The following is a 21,281-nucleotide window of genomic DNA, read 5'->3' on the forward strand; positions in this document are numbered from 1 at the left end:
CACTCAATGCTGCCTCTTGTCCCATGGCGCCATCTTGTGTCTGACCTGAGAAGTACCCTCTGGGGGAGGAGCCCTCCTTTTTTTTTTTAGGAAGTGTCCTTGTTGGTGGTCCAATAATCCTCCTCCTCTTCATCTCAGATGCATTAGTTTGACACACGGATCCAGAATGGACGCCAGGAGACACCACCAGCAGTAAGTTCTACTTTTTGTCATTATACCTTTCAATTTGTTGTGTTTTTAGGAGTTATATTTAAAAAGTTTGTGTTTTTCCTGCTGCTTGTCATGGAGCTAAATTGTGCTAATACAAACAATTTGTCCTAATACAACATTTTATTGTCATTCACGTGAAAAATTCAGCACCCCAGGTCCAGCTATCTGTGCCCTGAACCTCTGGCCGGGGTCCTTGAAGGCTGTCATACCTTTTAAGATAGCGCAGAGTATCCGAATCCATAGTTTTAGTGAGTAACCGAATAAAATTAGCTAAAAAGCTAGCTTAAAATGTTAGTATGAGACGTTGATATACTTCCAAGATGGCGCCAAGTATCCAAATTCATGGTTTTTCAGTGTAAAATGAGCTGAAATGTTAGCATGCTAACATTAGCATGCTAATTTGAGAGGTTGGCAAATTTCCAAGATGACGCCAAGTATCAAACATCATGTTTTTTTAAGTTTAAACATACACAGTTGGCTAAAAAAAAAAGTCAGCAAGCTAACGTTAGTATTTTAATACAAGAGACGTTAGCATACTTCCAAGATGGCACCGAGTAACCAAATTCATGGTTTTTAGGTGTAAACATACAAAACGAGCTGAATGCTAATTTGAGAGGTTGGCCAATTTCCAAGTTGACGCCAAGTATCAAAAATCATATTTTTTTTAGGTTTAAGCATACACCGTTAGCTGAAAAAACAAGCCATCAAAAAAAGTTGGCAAGCTAATGTTAGTATGTTAATACAAGAGATGTTAGCATACTTTCAAGATGGCACCGAGTATCAAAATTCATGGTTTTTAGGTGTAAGCATACAAAATGAGCTGAAACTTTAGCATGCTAACATTAGCATGCTAATTTGAGAGGTTGGCAAATTTCCAAGATGACGCCAAGTACCAAAAATCTTTTTTTTTAAGTTTAAACATACACAGTTAGCTAAAAAAAAGTTAGCAAAAAAAGTTAGAAAGCTAAAGTTAGTATTTTATACAAGAGACGTTAGCATACTTCCAAGATGGCACCAATCATCCAAATTCATGGTTTTTAGGTGTAAGCAAAAATGAGATAAAGAGCTGGCCTGAAACGTTAGCATGCTAACATTAGCATGCTAATTGTAGAGGTTCGCAAATTTCCAAGATGATGCCAAGTATCAAAAATCATATTTTTTAGGTTCAAACTACACAATTAGCTAAAAAAAAAAAAGTTAGCCAGCCAAAAGCAAAATAGGTTAGCAAGCTAATGTTAATATTTTAATACAAGAGACGTTAGCATACTTCCAAGATGGCACCGAGTATCCAAATTCATGGTTTTTAGGTGTAAGCATACAAAATGAGCTGAAACGTCAGCATTCTAACATTAGCATGCTAATTTGAGAGGTTGGCAAATTTCCTAGATGACGCCAAGTATCAAAAAAAATATTTTTTTAGGTTTGAACATACACAGTTAGCAAAAAAAACAAGCTAGCAAAAAAGTCAGCAAGCTAACGTTAGTATGTTAATACAAGAGACGTTATTATACTTCCAAGATGGCACCGATCATCCAAATTCATAGTTTTTAGGTGTAAGCATACAAAATGAGCTAAAGAGCTGGCCTGAAATGTTAGCATGCTAACATTAGCATGCTAATTGTAGAGGTTGGCAAATTCCCAAGATGATGCCAAGTATCAAAAATCATATTTCTTAGGTTTAAACTACACAATTAGCCAAAAAAATGTTAGCAAGCTAATGTTAGTATTTTAATACAAGAAACGTTAGCATACTTCCAAGATGGCACCGAGTATCAAAATTCATGATTTTTAGGTGTATGCATACAAAATGAGCTGAAACGTTAGCATGCAAATTTGAGAGGTTGGCAAATTTCCAAGATGACGCCAAGTATCACAAATCATATTTTTTTTTAGGTTTAAGCATACACCGTTTGCTGAAAAAACAAGCTAGCAAAAAAAGTTAGCAAGCTAACGTTAGTATGTTAATACAAGAGATGTTAGCATACTTTCAAGATGGCACCGAGTATCCAAATTCATGGTTTTTAGGTGTAAGCATACAAAATGAGCTGAAACTTTAGCATGCTAACATAAGCATGCTAATATAGGAGATGTTAGCAGACTTCAAAGATGGCACCAAGTATTCAAATCCATGGTTTTTAGGAGTAACCATTCAAAATGAGCTAAAAAGCTAGCTTAAAACGTTAATATGAGACGTTGGCATACTTCCAAGGTAGCGCCAGGTACCAAAAACTATGATTTTCGGGTAAAAACATACAACATTGGCGAAAAAGCTAGTAGAAACCGCTAGTTATGCTAGCACGAGATCGGATTTACACCATTTATTGGTGTAAACATGTAGAATTGGCGAGTAAACTGGCATAAAGCGTTAGCATGCTAACATTAGAATGCTAATATAACAGACGTTGGCATACTTCGAAGATGACGCCAGGTGCCAAAAACCATGATTTGTAGGTTTATACACTGGAATTTAGCGGGGAAAAAAAGCAAAAATGTTTGCCTGCTAAAATCAGCATGCTAATATAGGAGACGTTAGCATACTTCGAAGATGATGCCAAGTACCAGAAATCATAATTTTTAGGTTTAAACATACACAATTAGCTAAAAAAAAAATGTGCAAAAAATGTTAGCAAGCTAACCTCAGTATGTTAATACAATAGATGTTAGCATACTTCCAAGATGGCGCCAACTACCAAAAACTAGGATTTTTAGGTTTAAACAATGGAATTTAGCGAAAAAGCTAGAAAAAAATGCTAGTCTGAAAATGTGAAATATACTTTAACTACACCTAAAATATATATTAACATTATAGTACATTTATTTTTAGAAGTATATTTAAAATTTTAGGACATATTTTTAAAAGCATAGTCCACATTCTAAAATCTAAGTCTAAAATGTGAAATATACTTTAAATAAACCTAAAATATGCATCAACGTTTTTGTACATGTTGTTTAAGTATATTTCAAATTTTAGCACACATTTTTAAAAAGTATATTTCACATTTTTAACTAAAATGTGAAATATACTTTAAATTAAGTATTTTTAAAGTATATTTCACATTTTAGTACATAATTTTAAAAAGTATATTTCACATTTTTGACTAAAATGTGAAATATACTTTAAATTAAGTATATTTAAAGTATATTTCATATTTTACTACATAATTTTAAAAAGTATATTTCACATTTTTGACTCAAACGTGAAATACACTTTAAATTAAGTATTTTTAAAGTATATTTCACATTTTAGTACATAATTTTAAAAAGTATATTTCACATTTTTGACTAAAATGTGAAATATACTTTAAATTACGTATATTTAAAGTATATTTCATATTTTACTACATAATTTTAAAAAGTATATTTCACATTTTTGACTAAAATGTGAAATATACTTTAAATTAAGTATGTTTTAAGTATATTTCAAATTTTAATACACATTTTTAAAGAATTTAAACATTTTTGACTAAAATGTGAAATATACTTTAAACTATTTAAATTTAAAGTATATTTCACATTTTAGTAAATATTTTTTAAAGTATATTTCACATTGTACACAAAAATGTGAAATATACTTTAAAATATGTACTAGAATTTTAGTACTAATTTTTCAAGTATATTTCACATTTTAGTACATACTTTTTAAAAAGTATATTTAACATTTTTATCTAAAATGTGAAATATACTTTAAATTAAGTATATTTAAAGTATATTCCACATTTTAGTACATATTTTTTAAAGTATATTTCACATTTTAGGCAAAAATGTGAATTATACTTTAAAATATGCAGTAACATTTTTGGTACAATTTTTTTCAGATATATTTCACATTTTTGACTAAAATATGAAATATACTTTAAATATACTTAAAATGTGCAAGAAGTTTTTTAGTACATATTTTTAAGTACATTTCAAATTTCAGTAGATATATATATTTTTTTAACATAGGAGACGTTAGCATACTTCGAAGATGACGCCAAGTACCAAAAATTCTGATTTTTAAGTTTAAACACTGGAAATCAGCGAAAAAGCTTGCCAAAATGTTAGCATGCTAACATAAGCATGCTAACATAAGAAATGTTAGCATTCCTTTAATATGGTGAGAAGTACCAAAAAACTGGATTTTTAGGTTCAAACAATGGAAATTAGCAAAAAAAACAAAACTAGCCAAAATGTTAGCATGCTAACATTAGCATGCTAATATAAGAGAAGTTTGCATAATTCAAAAATGCTAAATTGAGCAAATCATCGAGGAATGTTTTCTTTGAGGGGTCATGTGAGGACGGAACAAGAACAACCTGAGCGGTTTTTAAATCCCAGTCTTAATGATTGACTTATTACCATGAAACATTGACACAAGTCTGGGAATTCCTACACGCATGAACTCACCACAGATGAACGACTTGTAATGTTCAATTTCCCGCATTTTGAAGACCAATAGTCAATAAAACAAGGCAGACTTATTGAAGACATATTTATAAATGGATTTAAATATTGCATTGTTTGATAAATTATTTCTTGTTTTAATCATTTCACCGATCAAAATATGATTTAATATTTATATTTATAATATATATATATTTATAATGTGTGTCAGCTCTTCATAAATGTATTGATCAGTCATAGCAAGGGGGCGGGACATACAGGAATTTAGTCCAATCAAAATCTGTAGGCGGGCCTAGTGGGGATCTCGTCCAATCAAATGACTGCTCTTTTGTAAACATGACAGCTCAAAAGAGATATCCTCGTACTTTTTGGGGAGTTGCTGGCAGATATTTTCGACCTTGTGGATGATTTGGAAGTAAAACCTGCTCAACCAGATTATGTAGCTGTTAAAGTAGAGGAATTTATAACAGATGTGAAGTTATTTACGTTCTTTGCCACCAATATATCGACCAGAACTTCAACAATTCTCTTGGTCCGATTAATGGGAGTGCTGATTGACCAATCAGGTGTTAGACCCGCCCACTGACTTTGACGGCTGATTTTGACAGATGAAATCAATTCCAAAAAGTGATGACACACATTAAATTATTAAGTCAATAACGATTAATTAAATATGAAAATATTAGTATGCAATCGATCTAATTAAATCATGCAAAAAATAAATAGTTTAATGATAATAATTCATGAAATAGTTACCTTAAGAAAAAAATGTATGGAATAATTAAATAGTGAAATAATGAATTACATCATGAAATAACTAAATAGTAGAGTAATAATTAAATCATGAAGCAGTTTAATTATGAAATAATTATATGATGAAATAAATAAAATCATGAACTAATAAAACAGTCAAATTAAATAAATACATGATTAAATATTTAATTAAATCATTAAAACACAAACTAATTAAATAGTGAAAGGATTAAATAATTAATGAAATAATTGAATCACGAAAAAATAAATGTAATAATTAAACAATACTTAATTGAATTATGAAATAACTAAATACTGGAGTAATTAATTAAAGCGTGAAACAATTGAATCGTGAAATAAATAATCTTGACCAAATTAAATAGTGAAATCATGTAATAAATACATTATTAAATAATCAATTGCATCATAAAATAATGAACTAATTAAATAGTGAAATCATACAATATTTTAATTGTAGGATATTTAATTAGATCATGAAGTAATTACATAGTGGAATGATAAATTGAATCACAAACTTATTACATAGCAAAATAATATGAAATAAATAAACTATGAAAGCAATATTAAATAAAGAAATGATGCACTAATTAAACAGGAGAAAAAAATTATGACATCATTATAACGTGAAATAAATAAGCAAATTATGGAATAATTAACGAAATCATGAAATGATTAAGTTATGAAATAATTTGTTAAATCATGAAAGAAATAATGAAATCACGACATAGTTAAATCATGAATAAATTACATCGTAAACTATTTAATTAAAGCCTTGACATAATTAAACAATAAAATATGTTTAACTATAGAAGAAATTAGTCAAATAATTAATCAAATTGTGAAGCAATTACATTGTTAAATTATTATTCAAATCTTGAAATGATAGCAAAAATAATTATATCATGAAATAATTAAACTCTGAAAAACATATTGAATCAAGAAATAATGTTATAATTAAACAGTAAAATAATTAATGAAATCCTTAAATCAATATAATATGAACTAGATCATTAAATCAGGAAATGATTAAATAATTTCTTAAATCACGAAAAAATGTATGAAATCATGACATAATATTATTATGAATTAATTACATAGTTGAATAATTGATTAAAATGTTGACATAATTAAAGAATAAAATATGTATAAATAACGAAGTATCTAGCGAAACAATTAATCAAATTGTGAAGTAATTAAATTGTAACATTTTTATTTAAATCTTTAAATAATTGTAACATTTTTAAATCTTTGATCAATCAATCAATCAATGTTTATTTATACAGCCCTAAATCACAAGTGTCTCAAAGGGCTGCACAAACCACAACGACATCCTCGGTAGAGCCCACATACAGACAAGGAAAAACTCACCCCAGTGGGACGTCGACAATGATGACTATGAGAAACCTTGGAGAGGACCGCATATGTGGGCAACACCCCCCGAAAGCAATGGATGTCGAGCGGATCTAACATGATGTTGTATAAATATTTAACTAATTTGTTAAATCAAGAAACAATTATAAAATCATGACATTATTAAATTATCAATTAATTACACAGTAAAATAATTATTTAAAACCTTGACATAATTAAACAATGAAATATGTTTCAATATCGAAGTAATTAGTGAAATAATTAATCAAATTGGTAAGTAATATTGTAAAATGTGCCCTGCGATGAGGTGGCGACTTGTCCAGGGTGTACGCCGCCTTCCGCCCAATTGTAGCTGAGATAGGCACCAGCGCCCCCCGCCACCCCAAAGGGAATAAGCGGTAGGAAATGGATGGATGGATGGTGAAATAATTAATCAAATTGTGAAGTAATATTTTAAAATGTGCCTTGCGATGAGCTGGCGACTTGTCCAGGGTGTACGCCGCCTTCCGCCCGATTGTAGCTGAGATAGGCGCCTGCGACTACAAAAGGGAATAAGCGGTAGAAAATGGATGGATGGATGGTGAAATAATTAATCAAATTGTAAAGTAATATTTTAAAATGCGCCCTGCGATGAGATGGCCACTTGTCCAGGGTGTACGCCGCCTTCCGCCCAATTGTAGCTGAGATAGGCACCAGCGCCCCCCGCAACCCCAAAAAGGAATAAGCGGTAGAAAATGGATGGATGGATGGATGGATATTATAAAATGTTTATTTAAATCTTGAAACATTTGCAAAATTAATGAAATAAATAAATTATGAATTAATTACATAGTAAAATAGTTATTTAAAGCCTTGACATGATTAAACAAACTGTTAAAATATAGACTTAATTAGGGAAATAATTAATGAAATTATTAATTGTTTTCTAATACTTAAAATAATTCAATTAATAATCAAATCATAAAATAATCAATAGCATAATCAATTAATGTGATATTTAAATATTCATTTATTTCTCACATGTCCCATTGGACCAATTCAGCACAGCAATACCCACTTTCCCCTCAGGGGGCACTAGTGAGCGGTGTGATGTAAATAATGGATGGATGGATGGGTTGTACTTGTATAGCGCTTTTCTACCTTCAAGGTACTCAAAGCGCTTTGACACTACTTCCACATTTACCCATTCACACACACATTCACACACTGATGGAGGGAGCTGCCATGCAAGGCGCCAACCAGCACCCATCAGGAGCAAGGGTGAAGTGTCTTGCTCAAGGACACAACGGACGTGACGAGGTTGGTATAAGGTGGGAATTGAACCAGGGACCCTCGGGTTGCGCACGGCCACTCTCCCACATGTGCTGGCCCGGCCTCTTTTTTAACGCTCCCGCTCGGCCCGTTCCAGCACGGACGCGGTCAAGCTGTCGGTCCGTCCGTCCAGAGGCCTGGTGGACGAGAAGTTCGTCATCCTGGTCCAGAACGCGCCCCCCGGCGTCCAGCTCACCGTCCACGCCTTCCACCGCAGCGAGGACGGACACGGCTGGGAGGCGTTCGCTCACTACGTGTCCGACGCCGGCGGCTCCGTGGACGGTACGTGGTCCTCCCAGGGACGCACCTTGGAGCCCCAGATCTTTGTTTGTCTCTGCAGTTTCCAAGGATGTGAGCCTGGGGGGAACGTACTCGGGACTGGAGCCCATGGGTCTCCTGTGGAGCCTCAGACCGGTTCCGGGCAGCCGACCTGGACTCAGGATGCGGAAAATGAAGGTGGAGATCCCCATGGAGGTGACCATCTCCGTGCGGCGGGGTCACGGCACTCAGGGCTTCCTGGACCAGGTGGCGCTGGCCTCCCAGGCGGTGGAGCGCTGGTACATGGCGCCCGGCGTCCGCCGGATCCCCGTCACGACGGACGGACTGTCTGCGACCCTCTTCCTGCCCTCAGGTAGGACCCCCTCAACAACATCCAGAGGGTCCACCCTGTTCAATTTGTCACCCCAAAAGGACCCGGACCTTTCCCCGGAGTCTTGGACCTGTGGGGGGGCGGAGGAGGTCTCGTGGAGTACCGTTCCGCGTTGCTCGCCTCCCACGGCTTCGCCTCCATGGCCCTCAACTACCTGAGCCCCAGGGTCAGCCAGGAGACGGGCAAGATGGTGGACGACTCCTACTTCCAGGTGCGCGGCGAGGACTAGTCTCGGAGGCGAGGAAAAGGTTTGATTGACGGTGGGTTTTCCTCCTGCAGGCGGCGCTGAGAGTCCTGCAGGAACATCCCCAGGTGCTTGGCAGCAGGGTGGCCCTGGTGGGCCTCTGCCTGGGCAGTGGCGTCTGCCTGAAAATCGCCGTCCAAGCCTCAAGCGTGAAGGTGCCACCTGTGCTAATGCTAACGCTAACCTGAAATATGCTAGTCGTTGTGCTTTTATTTTGGCAGCCCCGGTGTTTGGTGTGCGTCAGCGGGACTCACGTCATGCCGCCCACAGGAACCTTTGATTACTGGAACAAGTAAGGCTAGTTTGGTTGCACACATACGCACAAATTAAATATTAGCAGTTAGCACGCTAATCAGATAGCATCGACTAAATATAGAACTTTCCTATACCAGGACAAAAATCCCAAAACAGCTAGCATGCTAACATTAGCCTGTTAACATGCAAACAGTTAGCACACATAAGGGAAAGGATTTTACCCCTCGGCGTGTACGGACAAAATTACCAAAAAAGGCTAGCGTGCTAAAATTAGCATGGTAACGCGCGAGCAGTTAGCAAACGTCAAGGGGGGAAAAAATAGACTCTTAGAATAATCCAAAAAAAAAACAGCTAACATGCTAACAGTTAGCACAGATAGTCTTTACTCTTAAGCGTACATCGACAAAATTACCAAAAAAGGATAGCATGCTAAAATTAGCATGTCAACGCGCAAGCAGTTAGCAAACGTCAAGGGGGGGAAAAATAGACTCTTAGGTGTATACCAGCAATATAATCCAAAAAACAGCTAACATGCTAACAGTTAGCACAGATAGTCTTTACTCTTAAGCGTACATCGACAAAATTACCAAAAAAGGATAGCATGCTAAAATTAGCATGTCAACGCGCAAGCAGTTAGCAAACGTCAAGGGGGGAAAAAAATAGACTCTTAGAATAATCCAAAAAAACCCAGCTAACATGCTAACAGTTAGCACACATAGAGTTTTTACTCATGGGCGTACATTGACAAAATGACCAAAAAAAGGCTAGCATGCTAACATTAGCATGTCAACGCGCTAGCAGCTAGCAAAAGTAAAGGAAGAAAATAATTGACTCTTGGGTGTATAAAAAAGATGGCATGTTAACATGCTAACAGTTAGTACACATGGAGTAAAGTATTTTACTCTTAGGCATATACCAACAAAATGACAAAAAAAGGCTAGCATTCTGACTTTAGCATGTCAATGCGCTAGCAGTTAGCAAACATCAAGGAAGAAAATAATTGACTCTTAGGTGTATACCAGCAAAATAATCCAAACAACAGCTAGCATACTAACATGCTAACAGTTAGCACACATGGAGTAAAGTATTTTACTCTTAGACATATACCGACAAAATGACCAAAAAAGGCTAGCATGCAAGCATTAGCCTCTCAATGCGCTAGCAGTTAGCAAACGTCAAGAAAGAAAATAATTGACTCTTAAGTGTATACCAGCAAAATAATCCAAAAAACAGCTAGCATGCTAACATTAGCCTGTTAGCATGCTAACGGTTAGCACACACCAAGTGAAGAATTTTACCCCTAGGCGTATACTGACAAAATGACCAACAAATGCTCACATGCTAACATGCTAACAGTTAGCACACTTAGGGTAAAATATTTTACTCTCCGGCGTATAACGACAAAATAACCAAAAAAGGCTGGTATGCTAACATTAGCATGTCAATGCGCTAGCAGTTAGCAAACATCAAGGAAGCGAATATTGACTCTTCGGTGTATACCAGCAAAATAATCCAAAAAACAGCTAGCATGCTAATGTTAGCATATTAGCATGCTAGCAGTTAGCACACACAAAGTAAAGAATTTTACCCTGAGGCGTATACCGACAAAAGACCAAAAAAAGGCCGGCCTGCTAACATGCTAACAGTTAGCACACATAGAGTTAAGTATTTTAATCTCAGGCGTATGCCAACAAAATGACCAAAAAAGGCTAGCATGCTGACATTAGCATGTCAAAGCACTAGCAGTTAGCAAACGTCAAGGAAGAAAATAATTGACTCTTAAGTGTATACCAGCAAAATAATCCAAAAAACATTTAGCATGTTAACATTTAATACACATCAAGTCAATGATTTTACCCCTAGGCGTATACGGACAAAAGGATCAAAAAAGGCCAGCATGCTAACATGCTAACAGTTAGCACACATAGAGTAGGAAAACAATATTTAACTCTTGGGTGTATACCAGCAAATTAATCCAAAAAACAGCTAGCATTCTAATGTTAGCCTATTAGCATGCTAACAGTTAGCACACATCAGGTAAAGTACTTTACTCTTAGGTGTATACCGACAAAATGACCCCAAAAGTCTGGCATGCTAACATTAGCATGTCAACACGCTATCATTTAGCAAATGTCAAGGAAGAAAAAAATCGACACTTAGGTGTATACCAGCAAAATAATTAAAAAAAACAGCTAGCATGCTAACATGCTAAAAGTTAGCACACATATAGTAAAGTATTTGACTCTTAAGCGTATATCGACAAATTGACCAAAAAAAGGCTAGCACGCTAACATTAGCATGTTAACATGCTGACAGTTAGCACACATCAAGTAACAAAATATTTGACTGTTGGTTGTATCTGCAAAATGAACACAAAAGGGCTAGCCAGTTAGCACAGGTCAAGTAGCAAAATATACAACTCTTATGTGTAATCCTGTAAAATGGTTAAAAAAAAGCTAGTATGCTAATGCGCTAACAGTGAGCACAGGTCAAGTAACAAAATGTACAACTAACCCAAATGCTAACCCAAATGCTAACATTAGCATGCTAGCATGGACTAACGTTATCAAGGAGGAATTTGACTTTGCAACGATTTAAAATTTTTAGCATGATCATTGGAATACTAATAATAGTCTGTTCCAGGGTCAAGCTGTGTTCATCATTAGAGTCTAGTAAGGTGCTAACTGTATAATAAGAGGGGGAAAAGTCCAAAATGAAAAGTTTCTTGTGTGACCTTCTTGTAGCTTCTGTAGTTTTAAGCCAACAAGACCTTGGCGCCTGTAGAAGTTGTGACCTTCAGTACGTTTGCTTGGCTACCAACACCAGCTAACGTGTGTTTGCACTTTGCAGCGCAAAATGTCGCTACAACGAACACAAAGAGGTGATATCTCGTGACGTCTTGCTGCCGCTTCCCACTGACCCCGCCCTCAAGGTGGACGTAAGTATGCTAGCCATGCATGGACAAATTATTTTCTAGCTGTTAGCATGTTTAGCGTGGTATGGAGAAAATATATGCTAACTGTTAGCAGGCTTAGCGTGACATGGATAAATGAAATGCTAGCTGTTAGCACACCTGGCGTGACATTAACAAATAATATGCTAGCTGTAAGCACGCCTAGCGGGACATGACAATTGATATGCTAGCTGTTAGCACGCCTAGTGTAAAATAACAAATGATTTGCTAGCTGTTAGCACGCATAGCGTGAAAAGGACAATTGATATGCTAGCTGTTAACACGCCTAGCGTGATATGGAGAAATTATATGCTAGCTGTTAGCAGGCTTAGAGTGAAATGGACAATTGATATGCTAGCTGTTAGAACGCCTAGTGTGATATGGACAAATGATATGCTAGCTGTTAGAACGCCTAGTGTGATATGGACAAATGATATGCTAGCTGTTAGCGCACCTAGCGTAAAATGAAAAATTATTTGCTAGCTGTTAGCACTCATAGCGTGAAAAGGACAATTTATATGCTAGCTGTTGCACGCCTAGCATTAAATGACAAATGATTTGCTAGCTGTTAGCAAGCCTAGCGTAAAATGACAAATGATTTGCTAGCTGTTAGCACGCATAGCGTGCAAAGGACAATTGATATGTTAGCTGTTAGCATGCCTAGTGTGATATGGACATATGATATGCTAGCTGTTAGTGCGCCTAGCGTAAAATGACAAATGATTTGGTAGCTGTTAGCACGTATAGCGTGAAAAGGACAATTGATATGCTAGCTGTTAACACGCATAGCGTGAAAAGGACAATTGATATGCTAACTGTCAGCACGCCTAGCATAAAATGATAAATGATTTGCTAGCTGTTAACGCGCCTAGTGTAAAATGACAAATGATATGCTAGCTGTTAGAACGCCTAGCGTGAAATGAAGAAATTATATGCTAGCTGTTAGCAGGCTTAGAGTGAAATGGACAATTGATATGCTTGCTGTTAGCACGCCTAGTGTGATACGGACAAATTATATGCTAGCTGTTAGCGCGCCTAGCGTAAAATGACAAATTATTTGCTAACTTTTAGCAAGCATAGCGTGAAAAGGACAATTGATTTGCTAGCTGTTAGCACGCCTAGTGTGATACGGACAAATGATATGCTAGCTGTTAGCGCGCTTCGCGTAAAATGACAAATTATTTGCTAACTGTTAGCACGCATAGCGTGAAAAGGACAATTGATATGCTAGCTGTTAGGACGCCTAGTGTGAAATGGACAACTTTTATACTAGCTGTTAGCACGCCTAGCGTGAAATGGACAAATGATTATGCTAGCTGTTAGCACTCCAAACATAAAATGGACAATTATATGCTAGCTGTAAACAAGCCTAGCGTGATATGGACAATTGATATGCTAGCTGTTAGCACGCCTAACGGGACATGACAATTGATATGCTAGCTGTAAACACGCCTAGCGTGATATGGACAATTGATATGCTAGCTGTTAGCACGCCTAACGGGACATGACAATTGATATGCTAGCTGTTAGCACGCCTAGCGTGACATTAACAAATGATATGCTAGCTATTAGCAGGCCCAGTGGGACATGACAAATGATGAGAGAGGTGTGTTGCAGGTAGGACGCCTGCAGTGCCCCCTGCTGCTGATTGTTGGTCAGGACGACCAGAACCTTGCCAGCCTGGAGTCTGCTGCTGATGTAAGCTGTGACCTTTTATGCCAGCCTCCACCCGCAGAGACAACACACATGACTTTAGCAACTGACTGCTACATGTGCTAAACATTCTAAATGTGCTAAATGCGTTAAATATACTAAATGTGCTAAACATTCTAAACGTGCTGAATGTGCTAAATGTGCTAAACATTTTAAACGGGCTAAATGCATTAAATGTACTAAATGTGCTAAATGTGCTAAACATTGTCCATCCATCCATCCATTCATTTTCTACCGCTTATTCCCTTTCGGGGTCGCGGGGGGCGCTGGCGCCTATCTCAGCTACAATCGGGCGGAAGGCGGGGTACACCCTGGACAAGTCGCCACCTCATCGCAGGGCCAACACAGATAGACAGACAACATTCACATTCACTTTCACACACTAGGGCCAATTTAGTGTTGCCAATCAACCTATCCCCAGGTGCATGTCTTTGGAAGTGGGAGGAAGCCGGAGTACCCAGAGGGAACCCACGCATTCACGGGGAGGACATGCAAACTCCACACAGAAATATCCCGAACCTGGATTTGAACCCAGGACTGCAGGACCTTCGTATTGTGAGGCAGACGCACTAACCCCTCTTCCACCGTGAAGCCCTAATTGTACATGTGCTAAAAGTGCTAAACATTGTAAACGTGCTAAATGTGTTAAACATTCTAAACATGCTATATGTGCTAAACATTCTAAACATGCTAAATGTGCTAAACATTCTAAACATGCTACATGTGCTAAACATTCTAAATGTGCTAAACATTCCAAATGTGCTAAATTCGTTAAACATACTAAATGTGCTAAACATTTTAAACGTGCTAAATGTGCTAAACATTCTAAACGGGCAAAATGTGTTAAACATGCTAAATGGGCTAAAGATTCTAAACATGCTACATGTGCTAAACATTCTAAATGGGCTAAAAAATTTAAACGTGCTGAATGTGCTAAACATTCTAAACGGGCAAAATGCGTTAAACATGCTAAATGGGCTAAAGATTCTAAACATGCTACATGTGATAAACATTCTAAATGTGCTAAACATTCTAAATGTGCTAAATGCGTTAAACATACTAAATGTGCTAAACGTTCGAAACGAGCTAAATGCGATAAACATGCTAAATGGGCTAAATGTGCTAAACATTCTAAACGGGCTTACTGTGCTAAATGTACCAAATGTGCTAAACATTGTAAACATGCTAAATGTGTTAATTGGGCTACATGTGGTAAACATTCTAAACATGCTATATCTGCTAAACATTGTAAACATGCTAAACAGGCTAAAGACTCTAAACATGCTACATGTGCTAAACATTATAAATGTGCTAAATGCGTTAAACATACTAAATGTGCTAAACATTTTAAATGTGCTAAATGTGCTAAACATTCTAAACGGGCTAAATGCGTTAAACATGCTAAATGTGCTAAACATTTTAAATGTGCTAAATGTGCTAAACATTCTAAACGGGCTAAATGCGTTAAACATGCTAAATGGGCTAATTGTGCTAAACATTCTAAACGGGCTAACTGTCAAATGTACTAAATGTGCTAAACATTGTAAACGTGTTAAATGTGTTAAACATTGTAATTGGGCTATATGTGCTAAACATTCTAAACATGCTATATGTGCTAAAGATTCTAAACATGCAATATGTGCTAAACATTCTAAATGTGCTAAAGATTATAAACATGCTACATGTGCTAAACATTCGAAATGTGCAAAACATTCGAAATGTGCTAAATGCGTTAAACATACTAAATGTGCTAAATATTTTAAACAAACTGAATGTGCTAAATGTGCTAAACATTCTAAACGGGCTAAATGCGTTAAACATGCTAAATGGGCTAAATGTGCTAAACATTCTAAACGGGCTAAATGCGTTAAACATGCTAAATGGGCTAAATGTGCTAAACATTCTAAACGGGCTAAATGCGTTAAACATGCTAAATGGGCTAAATGTGCTAAACATTCTAAACGGGCTAAATGCGTTAAACATGCTAAATGGGCTAAATGTGCTAAACATTCTAAACGGGCTAACTGTGCTGAATGTACTAAATGTGCTAAACATTGTAAACGTGGTAAATGTGTTAAAAATTTTAATTGGGCTTTATGTGGTAAACATTTTAAGCATGCTAGGTGGGCTAAATGTGCTTAATGAGCTAAATGTGCTTAATGAGCTAAATGTGCTAATCATTCTAAGCGTGCTATACGTGCTATACGTGCTAAATGTGCTAAACATGCTAAACAAGCTAGACATTCTATCAGTTAGAATAGCCTGTTAGAATAAAATATAACAGTTAATTAACAGCCAGTTAGTTTTTTTTGTCAGTTAGTTAGTTAATTAATTATTTGGTTAAATAGTTAATTTGCTGGTTAACTAGTTAGTTTTATTTGATTAATTATTAAGTTTTTCAGGTAGTCAGTCAGTTAATGAGTTTGTCAATATTTTAGTTTGTTTGCCAGTTTGTTAGTTAGTCTGTCAGTCAGTTAGTTAGGTTGTTAACTAGTTAGTTTGTCAGTAAGTCAGTGGGTTAATTAACCAGTCAGCCAGTTGGTTAACTAGTTTGTTTGCCAGTAAGTCAGTTGGTTAGTTAGCAAGTCAGTCAGTTAGCCAGTGGGTTAACTGGTTAGTTTGTCATTCAGTCAGTTTGTTTGTTAACTAGTTAGCTTGTTGTTAGCCAGTTAGTTTGTTTTGTTTTGGGTTTTTTGTTGTTGTTGTTGTTGTTTTGTTTTAGTTTTTGTTTGTTTGTTTTGTTGTTGGTTAATTGTCAGTAAGTCAGTTGGTTAATTAAGCAGTAAGCCAGTTGGTTGACAAGTTGGTTTGTCATTCAGTCAGTTGGTTAGTTAGCAAGTCAGTCCACTAGCCAGTGGGTTAACTAGTTAGTTTGTCATTCGGTCAGTTTGTTTGTTAAGTAGTTAGCTAGTTTTTAGCTAGTTAGTTTGTTTTGTTTTGTTTGTTGTTTTGTTTGTTTTTGTTGTTGTTTTGGTTCGTTTAGTTGTTGTTTTGTTCATTTTGTTTTGTTTTGTTTGTTTGTTTTGTTTTGGTTAGTTTGTCAGTAAGTCAGTTGGTTAATTTTAGTTTTTGGTTGTTTGTTTTGTTGTTGGTTAATTGTCAGTAAGTCAGTTGGTTAATTAAGCGGTCAGCCAGTTGGTTAACAAGTTGGTTTGTCATTCAGTCAGTTGGTTAGTTAGCAAGTCAGTCCATAAGCCAATTGGTTAACTAGTTAGTTTGTCATTCGGTCAATTTGTTTGTTAACTAGTTAGCTAGTTTTTAGCTAGTTAGTTAGTTTTGTTTTTGTTTTGTTTGTTGTTTTGTTTTGTTGTTTTTTTTCCGTTTTGTTTGTTTTGTTTTGTTTTGGTTAAATTGTCAGTAAGTCAGTTGGTTAATTTTGGTTTTTGGTTGTTTGTTTGTTGTTGGTTAATTGTCAGTAAGTCAGTGGGTTAATTAAGCAGTCAGCCAGCTGGTTAACAAGTTGGTTTGTCATTCAGTCAGTTGGTTAGTTAGCAAGTCAGTCCGTTAGCCAGTTGGTTAACTAGTTAGTTTGTCATTCGGTCAGTTAGTTACTTCCAAAATGGAGTGAGGAAATAGTGGTTGCGTTTTGGGGATGACCAGGATGATTTCCAGCAGGTTACGACGTCTGTCTGTCGGCTCGCGTCCCCCCTCCCCCCGCAGGGACAAACAGGGTGGATAACAAAGGTGTGTTATCCGGCAGATGAAGGCCATGATGGAGCGGGCGGGCAACAGTCACATGCTGACGCTGGTGTCCTACCCGCACGCCGGTCACCTGATCGAGCCCCCGTACTCGCCGCACATCAGAGCCAGCTTCTTCCGCTCGGCCTTCGCGGGACACGAGCGCCCCTTCACCTGTAGGTAGTGGTCCTCCTCCACCTCCGCCACGCACTTCACGCCCGCCTTGTCTTGTGTCCGCAGTCCTGGCGCTGTGGGGCGGGCAGACGGCGTGGCACAGTCGCGCTCAGGAGGACGCCTGGAAGAAGACGCTGGACTTCCTGTTTGAGCATCTGTACCGCAGCGGGGCCCCGCCCAGGTCGCACCTCTGAGTGGCGTTCGGACGTTTACGTCCTTTCTGCCCTTCGTGCACAGGCGGCCTCTCACCAGCAGGGGGTGTCGTTTATATCCTCCACAACAATCTTAGTAGGGTCATTTCCTGTAGACTCCGTCAATCAAACGTCGGCTTTATTGGGAACATAACAATAACAACATGAATATGGTGTGTGCCCAAGTCCAATTGAAGTGCTAACCTTAGCATTAGCAATACATCAAAAAGCTGGCATGCTAACATTAGCATCCTAACAGTTAGCACGTGTCATGTACCAATGTATATGACGCTGAGGCGTACGCATGCAAAATTAACTAAAAAAGCTGGCATGCTAACATTAGCATGCTAACAGTTAGCAAGTGTCACTTACCAAGGTATGTGACTCTGTGGTGTACGGCGGCAAAATTGACCAAAAAAAAAGTTAGCATGCTAACAGTTAGCACATGTCACATACCAAGTTATGTGACTCTGTGGTGTACGGCGGCAAAATTGACCCAAAAAAAAGTTAGCATGCTAGCAGTTAGCATATGCCACATACCAAGTTTTGTTGATTCTGGTGAACGGCGGCAAAATTGACAAAAAAAAAAAGTAGCATGCCAACAGTTAGCATATGTCACATACCAAGTTATGTGACTTTGTTGTGTATAGCGGCAAAATTGACAAAAAAAAACGTTAGCATGCTAACAGTTAGCATATGCCACATACAAAGTTATATGACTCTGGTGAACGGTGGCAAAATTGAACAAAAAAAGTTAGCATGCTAACAGTTAGCATATGTCACATAGCAAGTTATGTGACTCTGGTGTACAGCGGCAAAAATGACCAAAAAAAGTTAGCATGCTAACAGCTAGCATATGCCACAAACAAAGTTATGTGACTCTGTGGTGTATGGCGGCAAAATTTGCTTAAAAAAGTTAGCATATTAATGTTATGTTAGCATCCTTACAGTTAGTACATGACATGTACCAATTTATATGACGCTGAGGCGTACGCATGCAAAATTAACTAAAAAAGCTGGCATGCTAACATTGGCATGCTAACAGTTAGCAAGTGTCACTTACCAAGTTATTTGACTCTGTGGTATACGGCGGCAAAATTGACCAAAAAAAGTTAGCATGCTAGCAGTTAGCATATGACACATACCAAGTTATGTGTCTCTGTGGTGTACGGCGGCAAAATTGACAAAAAAAAAAAAGCTAGCATGCCTGCACTTAGCATATGCCACATACCAAGTTATGTGACTCTGTGGTGAACGACGGAAAAATTGACAAAAAAAAGTTAGCATGCTAACAGTTAGCATATGTCACATACCAAGTTATGTGACATTTTGTGGCTGCAAAATTTGTTAAAAAAAAGTTAACAGGCTAAAGTTATTATGTTAGCGTTCGAATGCAAAATAAACTAAAAAAGCTGGAATGCTAACAGTTAGCACATGTCACACACCAAGTTATGTGACTCTGTGGTGAACGGCAGCAAAATTGACAAAAAAAAGTTAGCAGGCTTACAATTAGCATATGCCACATACCAAGTTATGTGACTCTGTGGTGTACAGCGGCAAAATTGACAAAAAAAAAGTTAGCATGCCAACAGTTAGCATATGTCACATACCAAAGTATGTGACTGTGGTGTACGGTGACAAAATTGACCAAAACAAAGTTAGCATGCTAACAGCTAACAAGTGTCACCTACCAAGTTATGTGACTCTGTGGTGTACGGCGGCATAATTGACAAAAATAAATTAGCATGCTAACAGTCAGCATATGCCACATACCAAGTTATGTGACTCTGTGGTGTACGGAGGCATAATTGACAAAAATAAATTAGCATGCTAACAGTCAGCATATGCCACATACCAAGTTATGTGACTCTGTGGTGTACGGAGGCATAATTGACAAAAATAAATTAGCATGCTAACACTTAGCATATGCCACATACCAAGTTATGAGACTCTGGTGAACGGCGGCAAAATTGACCAAAAAAAAGTTAGCATGCTAACAGCTAGCAAGTGTCACCTACCAAGTTATGTGACTCTGTGGTGTACGGCGGCATAATTGACAAAAATAAATTAGCATGCTAACAGTTAGCATATGCCACATACCAAGTTATGTGACTCTGTGGTGTACGGCGGCATAATTGACCAAAAAAAAGTTAGCATACCAACAGTTAGCATATGTCACATACCAAGGTATGTGACTGCGGTGGACGGCGGCAAAATTGACCAAAAAAAGTTAGCATGCTAACACTTAGCATATGCCACATACCAAGTTATGAGACTCTGTGGTGAACGGCGGCAAAATTGACCAAAAAAAAGTTAGCATGCTAACAGCTAGCAAGTGTCACCTACCAAGTTATGTGACTCTGTGGTGTACATCGGCATAACTGACCCAAAAAAAGTTAGCATACCAACAGTTAGCATATGTCACATACCAAGGTATGTGACTGTGGTGGACGGCGGCAAAATTGACCAAAAAAAGTTAGCATGCTAACACTTAGCATATGCCACATACCAAGTTATGAGACTCTGTGGTGAACGGCGGCAAAATTGACCAAAAAAAAGTTAGCATGCTAACAGCTAGCAAGTGTCACCTACCAAGTTATGTGACTCTGTGGTGTACGGCGGCATAATTGACAAAAATAAGTTAGCATGCTAACAGTTAGCATATGCCACATACCAAGTTATGTGACTCTGTGGTGTACGGCGGCATAATTGACAAAAATAAATTAGCATGCTAACAGTTAGCATATGCCACATACCAAGTTATGTGACTCTGTGGTGTACGGCGGCAAAATTGACAAAAATAAATTAGCATGCTAACAGTTAGCATATGCCACATACCAAGTTACGTGACTCTGTGGTGTACGGCGGCATAATTGACAAAAATAAATTAGCATGCTAACAGTTAGCATATGCCACATACCAAGTTATGTGACTCTAGTGTACGGCGGCATAATTGACAAAAATAAATTAGCATGCTAACAGTTAGCATATGCCACATAACAAGTTATGTGACTCTGTGGTGTACGGCGGCAAAATTGACAAAAATAAATTAGCATGCTAACTGTTAGCATATGCCACATACCAAGTTATGTGACTCTGTGGTGTACGGCGGCATAATTGACAAAAATAAATTAGCATGCTAACAGTTAGCATATGCCACATAACAAGTTATGTGACTCTGTGGTGTACGGCAGGAAAATTGATAAAAAAAATTTAAAAAAAAGTTAGCGTGCCAACAGTTAGCATATATCACGTTATGGTGTACCTAATGAAGTGACCAGTGTTGGAGTTGATTAAAAACTTGTTTTTGAGATCTTTAAATAAATGATAAATCCATCCATCCATCCATCCATCCATCCATCCATCCATCCATAT

General features: G+C 37.3%; 1 protein-coding gene across 1 annotated transcript; it reads left to right on the plus strand.

Annotated features, from left to right (window-relative positions):
• Positions 1–4: 4 nt before the first annotated feature.
• Positions 5–19,140, plus strand: LOC133549173 (peroxisomal succinyl-coenzyme A thioesterase-like). The gene is made up of 10 exons (XM_061894344.1): positions 5–192; positions 8,147–8,331; positions 8,390–8,680; positions 8,740–8,909; positions 8,978–9,097; positions 9,164–9,234; positions 12,048–12,135; positions 13,768–13,848; positions 17,564–17,717; positions 17,782–19,140. The coding sequence occupies exons 1-10, from the start codon at positions 167–169 to the stop codon at positions 17,907–17,909; spliced, it is 1,314 nt and encodes a 437-aa protein (XP_061750328.1). The 5' UTR covers positions 5–166; the 3' UTR covers positions 17,910–19,140.
• Positions 19,141–21,281: the final 2,141 nt, after the last annotated feature.

Source organism: Nerophis ophidion, linkage group LG03, assembly GCF_033978795.1.
Source record: "Nerophis ophidion isolate RoL-2023_Sa linkage group LG03, RoL_Noph_v1.0, whole genome shotgun sequence".
NCBI classification, from domain to species: domain Eukaryota; kingdom Metazoa; phylum Chordata; class Actinopteri; order Syngnathiformes; family Syngnathidae; genus Nerophis; species Nerophis ophidion.